Below are 14312 nucleotides of genomic sequence, written 5' to 3' on the forward strand. Positions count from 1 at the left end.
TTATTGCTCTGATTATGGTCTCTTGAGACTCTTTTGGGTTTTTTTACCACTTGAGGCAAAAATCTAAAATAGAGAATGGTAATCGTTTTGCCAAAAAAGTATATAGTGTTTATGTTTATTATGCAAAATAATAGACCAAAACCTTAAATTTTTTTAGATAAAAAGGGAACTAAACACACCCTAAATAATCTCATGAGTAGCCATGTATGATTTTAGGTGATCTATATGAGATATTACAAGATAGCTTGTGAGGAGCTAAAGACCTCGTACGACCTCCATTAAAGAGCCTTAAGTTTAGAATCAAATCCTATAGTTCACATAAATATAATGCCAGTCTCAATGCATAGTTTTATGACACAGTTATCAAGACTATAAACTAGGTAACCGAGCCACATGAGTTTCATGGGGATGAAACTTCTCTCTCATCTGATGAAACTCCTTCATTTAATGACCCTACTAAATCAGTAATTTTGCTTATGTGACACTCTATTTAATGTACATGTCACTATCATAAAACATGCATTGAGACTGTCCTAAATACTCCTGAAATTTCCATTCATATAGAAATAATAGTGATTCACAAATTTGAAAAGAATTCCTACGGTAGTAGATGTTGCTTTAATGAGATATAGATTGTGGGTTGGACGTATGTTAGATTTTCGAAAGACAGCCATGTAGACTCCTATATAGCTTAGCCATCATGTGATAGTTAACTAGGTGAATTCCTCGCATGTTGCTGCGTATCATTAGTATATGATATTTAGTCTATTATGTATGTATACATATGAATTTGACTTGCATTTATTTTTTTTATTAGATCTAGTAAAAAATTGCTAAGCTAATAGAACAAAATCTAATATTTGGTTACATTATAGAGAAATTAATTGGTGATGAAACAAATAGTGTATGTACATGACTTGTATGTTAATAGATTAAAGATTTAAAGTATGTTACATGATATAGATGACATGGTCCTTTTTTTGTAATTATTATAGGATGACATGAACTTAGTGGAGAATGATGTGGACACCTTGCATAGAGATAAAATATTTAGTGGATCATTTAGTGGGGAATGATGTGGACATCTCGCATGAAGAGAGAATTCATTTAATGGAGTTTAGCTTTATAAGAGTTACATATAAGCAATCTACAACATATGTGAACATTTAGTGTGGGACTAATATGTAATCTACCCATTTATATGTTGTTGGATTCTAAACTCTAGAATTACAAACAAATTTTTGATTCATAAATTTTTATAATTCTCTTTATAATTTTAGTCAAACTTGAACTGCTAAGTTAAAATTACTCATAATTTGAAACGGGAGAGTATTTTGAAACGGTGAATAGTGTTTTTTTTTTTTTGGTTTGATCGGATGTTCAGATATACGGCTATACCGCGCATATCATCATCCAACGGCGTCGTGAGGCCGATTTGGTTTTCTTTTTGGGTATCTATCGACTATCGTCTATCGGCTACTAGACTGAACGACAACAGCGACACGAGGTAGAACGTGGTGGTGACGAAAAAAAAAGAAAAAGAAAAGAAAAAACGGCGGCGGCGGGACAATGGCCGGGAACGAGATGACGCCGAGCTCGAAGGCGGCGGCGCCGCCGGCGACGATACGCCTCGTGAACTTCATCTCCGAGGACCAGGCAAGGCCCCGAACACTTGCCTCCCCCCCTCTTCCTCTCTCTCTCACTCGCACGCTCGCTGGCCGGGCACGTAGAATCGGAAGGGCAAAACCTAGGAAGAAAATTAGCTGAGCTTTCTGGGAGAATCTCTGAAATTTTGTGGTTCGGAAAATAAATTGCAGCTCGATGAGGTGAAGCGGACGCGAGGGGAGCGGGTGGAGGATGGCACCGCGCAGCGCGACAAACCCCTCTTCCAGGTGAGGTCACCCCCTCATAATCCTTTCGGACCCGTTGGTTTGGAGCTAATGCGGATCTTCGTCATGCGCTGTGCAGATCCTACAGGAGAACAAGGAGAAGAAGGACGCCGAGTTCAACGAGCGGTTCAAGCACAGTATGTATTGTCAAGACAATGCCCTGATACCATATTATGCTGTGTTTGTGCACTGTGCGCAGAGTTTCCATCATTCCGATTTAGGTGTAGTTTTCTGTGCTAGTACACATAAGGATGCGATCATGATGAACTTGGACAAATTTAGTAATTTACTCAAGAACTGTGATTTTGTCACATTAACTGCAAGTTCAAGTTGCAGCATGATCTGTACATGCTAAAAATACTTTCTAATTGCTGAAGCTTGTGCGTAGTAGTATGAATAAACAAGTGCAGTTTAATTATTTGCTTTGTCTTCATTTGAAATGATATGGAGTAACAGAAGATTTATTCTTGTTTTAGTGTGGTTTGATTGGAAGAAAGTTTGCAGCTAGCTAAACAATCTTTGTGATCTGCTATCCACCTGTTCGATGCTATTTCTATTTCTGGGAAAATTGAGTAAAGTACAAGGCTAGGAATAGTGAAGTTTGATTTTTGTTTTGAAATTAAATTTGGCTGCTTGTTTTGATTTTAATCGCTATCTATTCTATCCAGGACCTCCAAAGGCATTGGATGAGGATGAGACAGAGTTTCTTGATAAATTGGCTTCGGTAAGCATTTAATGTAAGCTAGCTCACTTTGAAAATCATTACTTCAAGATGTAAATCAAAATGGTGTATTTCTGCCCGTCAGCATCCCCACGAAGGGTGAAATATTTAACAACAATACTTGTTTGCATGCTCTCTTATGTATCTTTATGTGTATACCTGCTTAAGGGTTCTTTCTCCTCAGTCCTTATAACTTCTGGCCTTCTGGAAGCAAAAAATCAGCATGTGGATGGCTAGATCCATCATGTGCTCTGTACTTTAATAATAAGAAACCTGGTCCATTTGTTCATTCATGGCATATGAAGGATTTACTTTTTTTTTGCATTACTTTTCCCCTTTCCTTTACTAGAGATTAAAACTAAAAGCCCTCACTCAGAAGTGTTCCAAACCTGCAGGTCCCAAAGTTTAACAAAATATAGTCATCATAGGATTAAACGAACTAAAACCAGGTTTTTTCTCGAACACGTAGGAGAGCTGCTTTTCATTGTAATTAGTAGAAGAAAAAGGAGTCATACATAGACCCAAACACACTCACACACACCTTCCCTGTTTTCTAAGGCTTAAGCACTTGTTTCTGAGTATACAACAATCGAGCGGGCTAAAAACTAAAAGCCCCTCGCAGTGAGCAAGGATAGACCCTTTGCTCATGCCATACACCACCAATGGACTTCATCCCTAGCTAGACTCAGGGCTGTGTCAATGCTTGGAACTAAAACCAGGTTACAGCACTGTAGTTTAGGAAAAGGAAAATTGACTACTTGAGCTGCTGCAAAACCATTGAGATTGAGTTAGACTCAGGGCTATACTTGATTGTTGTAGCCTCAGGCATATGCTGTATTAGGAGAGGCTTGCAAGCCAGCTAAATAATATACTTAAAATTGCATTACAAAAATATTTTATACCCAACTGTTTGCTACAATCACAGATATATGTTAATATAAACCATGCATGATTTGGTATAATACAATGTGTCTTATTGAAACAGTTTAGAAGTTTCTTTGAGTATCTATTGCAAACATAATGTTCATATTTCTTATAATCCAAACATAATGGGTGGCCAGACAGAAATTCTTAATATATATAACTTTGTTTAACATTATGAGAAACAGGAAGTTTTGGTTAACATTATGAGAAACATGAATTATATCATTTATGTTCCTGAAAGGAACTTCAGGTCAGCATGTTAAGGGGGAACAAGAAAATATTATGTGCTTCTATTTTTCCACTTGAAGAGTATCATTATTTCTTATTTACAAATCATAAAACAATATGGCCATGGCGTTCAGTGTTATTTTGTTGAAATTCAGAAGAGTATGAAAATAATCTTAAGAGTGCAGATTTGGTGCCCAGGGGGGCTGGCACCCTCGTTAGCTAAAATGCTATGTTGCAATGTTTCGAAAATCATCACAAAAATCATGTATCGAGTGCATATAATGTTAAGTATAGCCGCAACAATTCAGTTTGAAATTCATCCTAGATGCAAAGAAACAAAATAGACAAGCAGTCAACCTGGCACTGTTCGTCATTTGAAGACAGTGACACTTTTGTTTTTTTAATCTCAGCATCAAAGATGAATTTGAAACTGAATTGTTGTGGCTACATTTAACTTTAGGTGTACTACATACATAATTTTTTTGATGATTTTTGAAATATTGCAACATGGTATTTTAGAACGAGGGCGCCAGCCCCCCTGGGCGCCATATGATTTTCCTAATCTTAAATGCAATCCTAGGGTAGCTTGGTAATATTCTTAGTCATTTGTACTTGCATTTTAATAGGACTAGATAAGAATTACGAACATAAAACATATGGGATCTAAATTATATTATTATTAGCTGTAATTAAAATCCATGTCTTTTGCAACATTCTTAGTTCCTTGTTTTATGTTACTTGGGGACAGTCAAGAAAGGAATATGAACAGCAGGTGGCCAATGAAGAAGCGGAACAGCTCCGCAGTTTCCATGTGAGTAACGTACTAACAAGTAACAATTACTTTGTCTTGCCATAGCTTTATTGTTTTAAAATGAACCTCTTATTTTCAACACTGCCAATATTTTTATCTTCCTAATAGAATCACAATCAAACACGAAAGCTTTCCTTTAGCTTGAGCACAGCAGTCTCAGTTGATGCATTTGGCTGGCTTGTATGGCATTGTAGCTTGGTCTATCAGATCCATTTTTTTCATTAAAAAGGAACTGATGGCAGCATATATATATTTTATATTGTTATGTATCATCTGAATGTTATAGCATAGACTAGCAGATGTGGAGCTTTTAGATGCTCCATAATGCACTATGTGATTCATTTTTATCTTAAGCTAGTAAACTTCAGCAATCGTTTTTGTACTATGGGACAGCTTGCTCCAATTGTGACTATCTGGTCTCATCCACCTACCAGGCTACCATGGGTGGACTGACGGAATGAGTATTTTTGTTTCAGGAGGCTGTAGCTGCACGGTCCAGTATTGTTCATGAACTCGAGACTCCTACAGTATCTAGACCTGAGGTATGTTATGATTCACAGGTTCAACATTTAAGACAAGATTAAAGGAAAGCACGTGCATACATAGTGCTTATTATGGAACATCAAAATGTCTGTTCCACCAATTTATCCAGCTGAAGCTGAACTATGCTTGCACCTGCCCCTTCAGGAGAGCAGACCTAAGCCACCTACGAAGAGGAGCCAGCATGCACTCCTGAAGAACGTAATAATTTCCGTGAAGCCGCAAGCCAAGAAACCAAAGGTTGAGGCGGAAGCTAAGCCTGCTCCTGCTCCAGAGGAGCGGCCTTCAAATGGGCATGACGCAGATCAGAAGCAACCAGATGACACAAAGGCAACACTCGGCTCTCTGGTGGCTTACGACGACGACGAAAGTGGTGAGGACGATGACTGACAGTGGCGATCAAGAGTTGAGGTGTGGATACCGCAAAATGACTGACAGTGGCGATCAAGAGTTCAGGTTTGGATACCGCAACAGCTTACTGGAAGAGATGCCAGTGGAGCGCAGCCAGTGGGGTTTCCTGGAGGAGAGGCAAAATTGGCTTCTCTTACATTCGAAAGCCTTTGCGGCAATTTTCTTGTATGTATTGTACAATTCGAACATGATCTGGGGAACAGTACTAATGATTGGTACATTGGTAGCACCTTGTTTTACGAAGGAAACCTGTAGCAAGCAGTAGTTTCAATTTATCTTATGAGCGTGTTTTCCTTCCCCATGGACGTTTAGAAAACTGGTGATAGGTTTATCTACCCCATTGGTGGCCCAAGCCACCTAGCAGATTGGAACATGTAGCAAAAAGGAGAAGGAAATGATGTAACAGCTTATATTATATATATATATATATGGGGAGAAAACGCTACGCGTCGTGGAAGCAACTTGTGAAAGTGACAGAAATCGGACTGGAAAACTTGTGAAAGTGACAGAAATCCATGCAATTTTTCCGGACCGGTGATGTGCCTTTGACTAGTGGGAAGATGTACGACATGACTGCTGCCGCGGTACGTACTACAAACCGTTTGAGAGGGTTTGGTGTGGGGTGTGCAGTACGCGTTGTACTGACGAAATGAAGCCAGGCCCGCGCCGCGCTTGTGTACTCCACTCAGGCGCAGGCGCATCGTTGTACTGACGAAAGTCGCTGGCGGGCGGCAGCTTGATGAATCCCTGCTTCTCTAGCAGTACTGTACTGCACTTTGCTGCGGTGAGCCGGCACAAGTACTGTATATATATAGATCTCCAAACTCCAATGTTCCATGGAGGTGATGGCATTAGCATTAAGTGGTAGTTTGGCAATGGCAGCGGCCACAAGGTTTCCAGGTTTGGTATAAACACAAACACAGATAAAGATGGTGGGTTTGATTGGAGACAGGGACGAGGCAGAGCATGGGATGGGGCCATCAACAACAAAATTTCCAATTTCCGTTTGCTTGCCCACAAAATGGAGGGACTTGTCAGGAGAGGTATCAGGCAGAGAGAAGGTGCCTCCCTGGTGAAATGGTGATGGCCTGAGAGAGCTCAGCTGGTGTCCTGGTGTTGTTGCTTCCTCCCCTGCACTGCCTCTTCCCTGGCTCCCCACCGTCGCCCTTGCCCATCATCATCATCATCTCTGTCTCTCTCTCGTTATGCTTTTGTGTGTTTTTGCCTGCATTCTTTTCTCAGTAGCAATATTACTTTCAGTTGTCTTTGCAATAGTTCTAACAAACACTGCAGTGCAGGTCTGCAGCACATTCGCAATAGTTCTAACAAAAACTAAGCACTGTACACCATTTATTCCACCATGACGGGCTACCGTGGCAAATTATCCCTTGTTTTCTGCTAATCATACTTAAGAATCTTCTTCTGCCTTAGAGTGTACTTTCAGGAAGGGGAAAAAAAAATATTTGTTCGATCTGCATAGCCTGCATGGACAATTGGACATCACGTCGCTCCTAATCACAGAGCTCGACGCTCAAGGACGAAGGAGACTGCCCAAGGTGCCAGCGATCTTCACCATGCCAGACAGGAGACCGAACGTGAGCTTCCGATGCCTCGGTGCCCAAAGAGCCGGATGAAAGGCGAGAAACAAGGATCCCATCAGTGCTCCCGAAGGTTACTTTGCTGAAGTTCGTCAACAACCAAAGATGGCTTCGAGAAGAATGATTAGGAGGGGCAAAGCAGCCATAGTCTCAGAGTGGTTCATCTTTCCCGGCTTTTCCAACCAACTTTTTCATCTTAGTCCAATTCAACACACGGGGATTGAGATGGATACGAGTAATATCGGAAGTCCCAGTACAATTCTATTCTTAAGATTTAATCTAGATCTAATGCGCGGCCTAAGTTTCTGCCCGCAACATAAGTTTCTAAGAATTGGCTCCTGTCGAACGGACTCCGAATGCTGTCATACTTCAGTATATATAATACAATGCTGAAATCCAGTGTTGAGTGCAAACATGATGTCAGCTAGTACCTGAGCAATTAAATCCTTCTTTAATCTTTGCGTTAACATAAACTCCTGCAGTTTTAGTATTCTGTATTCGCAGTTGCAATGTCATGCTTACAACTGCTATTACAGTGGACACCGTTACATTTCTTCGTACCTGGCGTCTAATCTAACAGCGTGCCTTCTCCAGGATTGTTGTCGGTTCATGACAACCTCCTGTTCTGAAACAGCAATCTTATGTTATTCTGGATTTCAGCAAACCTGAAATGCAGCGAACTGCGGTTGTCTTCAATTATAACACCTAACTTCTGACTGCTCTGTGCTTGCGGACACTATCGGCATCCACCGTGGTATCACCAAATTAAACATATGAACTTGTAGCGAGGAATCGTAGTAAGCTTTGTGTTTACACCATTGAAAGATCCCTAAAACTAGTACAGGATACAATGGTAGTAAGACATGGGGCAACATAAGCACCAAGGAGTCCATAACTATTTAGCACCTATCAGTTATCTAAATTGTAAAGCAAAATACAGCCTATTTAATCAGCGGTTCAAAGACAAATGTGGATAAGCATACTACCTAAACGTACAGGACTGATACAAAAGAAAAGTTTTTGTTTATAAAGAAAATCAAGGCTTCCATATCTTCATCATACAATCCTCAGCAATGGTAGCTACCAAGTTCCTGTGAGGATGGTGCGTAATGCCTATGACATCCTTCTCATGGACCTGTGGAATCCAAGGTAGCATGTCAAGGTATTTTTAACTTGATAGTTAATAAATCACAGTGACGAGGAACAAAAGGATTAACAAAGTCACAGGATCTTGGGCAAACCTTCATCAGATGCTCCAGTTTACCAGATTGGTAGCTAAAGCAATACATGTTCCTGCAAAACAATAACTCCCGTTTAGATGCCACTATAGACCAAGATAACAAACACAAATCAAAGCATTAGACAATGAAAGAAATATATATAGTGATATCCTCACATGTCTTCACCAACACAATATATCCATTCTCCTTTTGGGGAAACTGAAGCTGCAACAAAATCTCCCCCTTCTCGCTTACCTGACGAGAAACTCTTTACAACCTGAAACAAAAAATTTGCACAATTTGGTTAATTTAAATTTCACCGTTTTCCTTTTAAGGTAAGTGGTGAACCATCTAATGAACAGAGGATGTTATTGCTATTAGAAAATGTGCTATATATTGCTTTATTTAACATTAAAAGTGAAGCTAACAATAATTCAAAAGATCATCCAGCAAGCATAATAAAAAAAATGCTGACAGATAACTAAGGTCAGATGGTAAATTATGTTTCCAAACAATATAGAGGTGAACTAGATTACAATGAATAACCCTCCATTTTGCAGGCAGAAAAAATAGGCCAAATAAAAAATAGGATGTGCATTCAGAGTACCTGTCCTTGTAAAGTCATGATGAATATCGATGAAGTCTTATTGCACACAACAATGTGATCAGTATTTTTTGGAAATAAATGGACAGAATTAACAGATGCGTCTCCTCCCTGGAAATAAAAGGATACATGGGTAAACATGCATTTACTGAAGGTTATACAATATTAAGTCACACTTGGAGAGCATGAGAAGTCAGTACCCTCAAAGGAGGTGGTGGCTTGAAAGTATGCAAGCAATCTGTTGTTTTAGTATCCCAGACCTACAATGAGAAACAATAAATGAATAAAAATGGCTGTGAATTGTCGAACAATTGAAACTTGAACTGTAAATATGAGACAAGAAGATCAGCACCTTAACAGTACAATCACTGGAAGCTGTAATGACACGGCTACCGTCAGTAGTGAAGATGGCATAATTCACATAGGAAGTATGACCTCGAAATTCTTTCAGCATCTTTCCAGACTTGAGACCATGTACCCTGCAAAAAGGAGGGAGGAAGAATAAGCCTTTAATTCTTTTCAGGATATAAAATTGCATGGAAGATGAATGAATGCATGAAAACTGAAATTCTGAACCCAATCCAAACGAAAGAAAAAGAGATAAAAAAAAGCAGCCTGCAGGGTGTTGCAGAAACAAACACAATTCAGTGCAGATAAAATCTCACAGTTCAAATTTGTGATGAAAAATCACCTGGCTGTTTGATCACTCTTAGTACAAACCTACTTAGGGCAATCCTTATGAATTTATCTATGCAAAAGTTCAAGCCTAGATTTTTGTTTAAGCTTCATAATGGCAACACAAACTTATTAACACAGATAGAGATGAAGGCCGCAAACAGAAGTTGGATACTTTAAAATTCAGTTGCAAATTTTAAATTGGGAAATTTGGCTTGCTTTCATTTCCCCAGTTCAGGCAAGGAAAAATTAGTTTCAATCAACCATCAACAGTCTTAATGAGTAGGCTTTTGTTTTTCAAATTAAAGTCTATCTTACAGCAAATGGGCCCACTACTTAAGTATGTGGCTCAATTCTTTTAAAAAAAATCCAAACCTATACTGTAGATCGATTGGATTATCTTAAAAAGGACTCAAAGGAAGGGCTGACATAATGATCGCAGCAATGACTAGGATACTGCACCAAGATACAAAAGCCATCAAACAAAATGGGAAAAACATGAAACTTGCTCAAATTAGCATATATCATCAACTCTTTGTTCACAAGAGAATGAAGTAAAATATGACGAAGGATATTTCATGAGTAAAATTAGGCTGGTAGTTTATGGTTATATGAAACCTCGCGGTAGTGTCAAAGGATGTACTCAATATTTGGGTTCCATCACGTGAAAATGTAACACTTGTAACACCTTTGGAATGTGCACGCTCAAGGCGCCGCAAGCACTGGCCAGTTCGTATACGCCAAACCTGGGAATTGATGGAAGGAAAAGATTAACATGGAGTTAATTGTAAAGATTACACCAAAATGATTATGGTGAGATGCTGACCAATAATGCATAAAATTTACCAAGTTATGTTGGTCAGACCAACTTACATCGTTATACTGGATGATCATAGTCACACTCATATATGATAAATGCATTTACTAGTAATTAAATTTTGTTAACAAGTGTCTATGTAAAAACTTGATCTGCAGGGGGTAAGACAGCCCCCAAGCATTGCATTTCAGAAGAAGACCTTCTCATGCAGGTCGACAAAACCCCCCCCAAACCCCTGCCCCACCCATACACAGCGGCACCGTAACTCATGTGAGAACAACCACGAACGGGGCCAGACCCTAGACCTGTGCTTTGGCGTGGGACAGACGAGAGGATTTTTTTTTCAACCCCAGCTCCAGGTCCTAAGGAGTGCTACTCAAGCCACCTAATCAACACTACGTAGAAATGTATTAAATGATATTGCAGTACTACACTCTATCAACGCAATATACACCACGGCACCTTGGTTAACCAGAAACTAAGAAAAAGCATTTTTGATATATAGTAAATTTTGTGAGCAATCTGAAATCAAACTCACATGAGCAACAAGTTTAAACTTTCAAGGAGTACATGAGTTATTACAATATGAAGAAAAATATTTAAAATGTAACATATTGGTAAGGGACAATTTCTCCTTTAGTGAAACAAAATACATGATTTGATAGCAAGGGCACCTTAATCATTCCATCCTGTGCTCCAGATGCCAGCATTTCAGAATCCCTACTAAAATCAACACACAGCACAGGTTCTTCGTGCATCATAAAGCTTTCCTGAAGTGTTCATCCAGCAGACAGTACATAAAAAATTAGCACCTTATCCATGTCTGATTAAATAGAATGTGCAGATTTAATAAGTCCTATAATAAACTTAAAAGCACTTACATCAGCTTGGTATTGAAGGTCCTTTTTAAGCTTTCCACTAAGATAATCCCAGACCTGAAAATTTAGAGAACTTAAGCCAAGCTACATCAATGGAGCTGGCATGCAAAGGCAGAATAGAAAGCAACTTACTTCAATTATCCCATCCACTGAGCATGAAACAAGGTACTGACCATCAGGTGAAAATCGAGCACATTCAGGATGAGTTTTCTTTCCAAACTACAAGAACAATGCAAGGTTATAAACCTTAGTACACAAAAGCTTGATAAGAATACTCACTTGACATCATGTTAACTGTATTCTGTCTTTCAGCATGCAACTGAAGATGAAAGAACCTCAAACTACATCTTAATAGAGGATTATTCATCTTGAGGATAACAAATCACAAGCAAGCATAAAGCAGATGTTCAGTGTCTTACTTCTATTATTTCATTTTATGACAACCCAAGTTCAAATGTGTTGAAATCATCACATGTTAAAGCCACCCGACTAGTCTAATGTAACAATCGTTATCAATGTTTCCAGTATCTTCTTTTTTGTGTTACTAAGATTACGCCTTTACTCTTTGGAGGTGCTAGATAATAAATACCTTAACTCAGCAACTTAGATTTTCATGGTTTTAAAGTTTATATTAATTACTTCTTACTATCAAGTAAAAAAATGCAATATAAGAGGCAAAGTAAATACTATCTGAAGCTAAATCACCTTTATTTGATGAGATAAGGAAGTAGGGTATGTCTCTTCTTCATCTTGCTTCATTGCAGCAGTTCCTCTAAATAAATCAAACTGTGTGCCAGGAGGCAACAATCCTATGCAATAGGAAAAAAATTGAGAAACTCATGACTATTTCATAACAATTATATATATACATGGTAGCAGCCCTTTAATAGTGTGCAGCAAAGAGAATACCTTGGTGCTGTTGCCACTTCAAAGCCTGACCAATCAGCGCCATAAGACGAGATGGCGGTACTACTGATACTTCAGAAGCAACAGCTGAAATTGGCACAGCAGATGAACAACTAATAATGGTTCAAAATTAGGATTGCAAAGAACAAAATTCCGAGGGTAGCTAATACTGAATAAAAGTAGGACCAAGTTATTTAAGTCATGTAGATATTAATCAGGAATCTCTAACTTTCAAATCTCAAAATTCGCTTATAAGTGCTGAAAGAATTATGGTACATTACGAACATCGGCTGCGAACTCTGAACAAATAAAAACACAGCATCCACAAATAAGACATTCAGCAAGCTCACCTTGAGCAATCAGTGCTCGCCGCTTCTCCTTGGTGGATTCTTGGTAGGCCTGTTGGCAGAATGATATTCCAATATTTCAACATTAAGATAGCTCAAGGAGGAGCACAAACAACATAACAAGAATAACATATAGCAAGATGAACTTGCGAACCTCATTGGCGTCGAAGTATGTGCGGACAAGGAGGTGCTCAAGGCGGAGGTACCGCTCAGGCTGCTCCTGCTTCATGACACCCATGACCTGCGTCTGGCGGAGGATGGCACGGGCCGTGTCAAGTTCACGGAGCTCAGCCATCTCCAACACAATCTGCTCGTAGAGGTCCTCGAGCTTCTTGCGTGGCAGCTTGAGCTGCGCGACCTGGGGAAGCACAGCGTCCCAGCGCCCAGCATTGATGTCGGCGATGAAGGTGTCGATGCTGTCGACAGTGTTGAGGGAGACCTGGCACTCGTTCTGCAGCGTCTGGAACGTCTGCTGCAGCGAGTTCTCCTTGCAGAACTGCAGCACTATCTTAACCACGCTGCGCACAACAACAACCGAAAAAGCATCGCGCTCAGATCCTTTGTCGACCTAAAGCCACTAGTGCTACGCAAGTCAGGCGGTGCTCGGATAGATTCAATAATAAGGCGCGTAATTCCCAAAATAAAATTCTACGAATTATTGCGACACTGCAAGGCAGTAATCAGCCGCGGACGGACGGATTCAGGAAACAAGCTGAAGCACCCTAGTAGGGTTTAGGGATTCGCCAGGTTGCTTCTCTCGTGGTTTCGCTAGTACAAAGGGGGCCTTAAATGCATGGAAGGGGTTTGTACTTACTCGCGGGCCTCGATTTCGAGGGTCGACGCCGACGACGCCATCTTCGGCTTCTGCGGGAGGCGGCGGCTGCTACGGCGGTAAGCCGGGGAGCGGCTGCCGGAGAGGGGGAGGGAGAGGAGAGGCGCTCGGGTGGGATGAGCTTCGGCGATTGGGCCACGGAAGAAAGGGCCACCAGATGCATCGATCTAGTATGCTTCCTCTACGCGGGCCTTATGGGCCTCATTTGGGCCGAGCACAGTTTTTGTGGTTTACTTTTCTATTTGGGCTCACTTGGTTTGGTTAGAAATAGGCTGACAAGCACAAGCCTGGTGGCCTGCCTTGGTCTTTTTTTTTTGTTTCCCAGGGGAAACAAAACTTGGAAACAAAACTTTTTCCGGTAATGCTTTGTTGCGGGCGTCCGTCCGTCCGGACGAACTGACCGCGTAGTAACTGAGAGTGCGCACTGGCTGCAGTCAAGCGAGCCACTTCTTTGCGTCGGGTCAGCGCATAAGAGCGTGTGCTGCTACCTGCTCACCCGGGGATGTATGCTGGTTGTGCATGCGAAGCCAGACTAGAGAATGACCAATGCTTGAGAGGAGCTCGGGCCGCATGTGTCGTTTGATTTGCTGGTCCTGTGACCATGAATAGTTGTCCAATTTTTTCATGAAGTCGTGGCTGGTTATTTTAACATGCAGGTGCCCAGCTCATTATATGTGTCATGGCTAGTTATTTCGACATATTTTAACATACAGGTGCCCACCTCATTATATGTGTCATGGCTAGTTATTTCGACATATAGGTGCCGAGCTCAATATATGCGTTTTAGGTATATGTTTTATATGTTTCATCTGTTTGTTATATGAGTGTCATCTAATGTTGTAAAAGTAGATTTGATATTGCATATATTGCAATTATTATATATGTGTGTTGCGAGTGTATGTTTCAAATGT

General features: G+C 40.3%; 2 protein-coding genes across 3 annotated transcripts; one reads left to right on the plus strand and one right to left on the minus strand.

The window, feature by feature from the left end:
- Nucleotides 1470-5804, plus strand: LOC8081536 (protein FAM192A). 2 transcript variants are annotated; one of them, XM_002455513.2, is made up of 7 exons: nucleotides 1470-1656; nucleotides 1818-1892; nucleotides 1969-2026; nucleotides 2558-2613; nucleotides 4511-4573; nucleotides 5050-5115; nucleotides 5261-5804. In XM_002455513.2, exons 1-7 carry the CDS (start codon nucleotides 1570-1572, stop codon nucleotides 5501-5503), a joined length of 648 nt encoding a protein of 215 aa, XP_002455558.1. In that variant the 5' UTR covers nucleotides 1470-1569; the 3' UTR covers nucleotides 5504-5804. The 2 variants fall into 2 exon arrangements, with proteins under 2 accessions (XP_002455558.1, XP_021310772.1); XM_021455097.1 differs by having other exon boundaries at nucleotides 1496-1656; nucleotides 4483-4573.
- LOC110433291 (suppressor of mec-8 and unc-52 protein homolog 1) lies at nucleotides 7868-13536 on the minus strand. Its single transcript, XM_021455096.1, has 15 exons — nucleotides 13384-13536; nucleotides 12724-13087; nucleotides 12573-12621; nucleotides 12226-12309; nucleotides 12022-12125; nucleotides 11449-11535; nucleotides 11320-11373; nucleotides 11113-11208; nucleotides 10240-10367; nucleotides 9299-9425; nucleotides 9147-9206; nucleotides 8950-9057; nucleotides 8519-8619; nucleotides 8364-8415; nucleotides 7868-8257 (listed from the first exon to the last, which is right to left on the minus strand). The coding sequence occupies exons 1-15, from the start codon at nucleotides 13422-13424 to the stop codon at nucleotides 8159-8161; spliced, it is 1554 nt and encodes a 517-aa protein (XP_021310771.1). The 5' UTR covers nucleotides 13425-13536; the 3' UTR covers nucleotides 7868-8158.

The sequence above is a fragment of the Sorghum bicolor genome, chromosome 3, assembly GCF_000003195.3.
Source record: "Sorghum bicolor cultivar BTx623 chromosome 3, Sorghum_bicolor_NCBIv3, whole genome shotgun sequence".
Taxonomy (NCBI): domain Eukaryota; kingdom Viridiplantae; phylum Streptophyta; class Magnoliopsida; order Poales; family Poaceae; genus Sorghum; species Sorghum bicolor.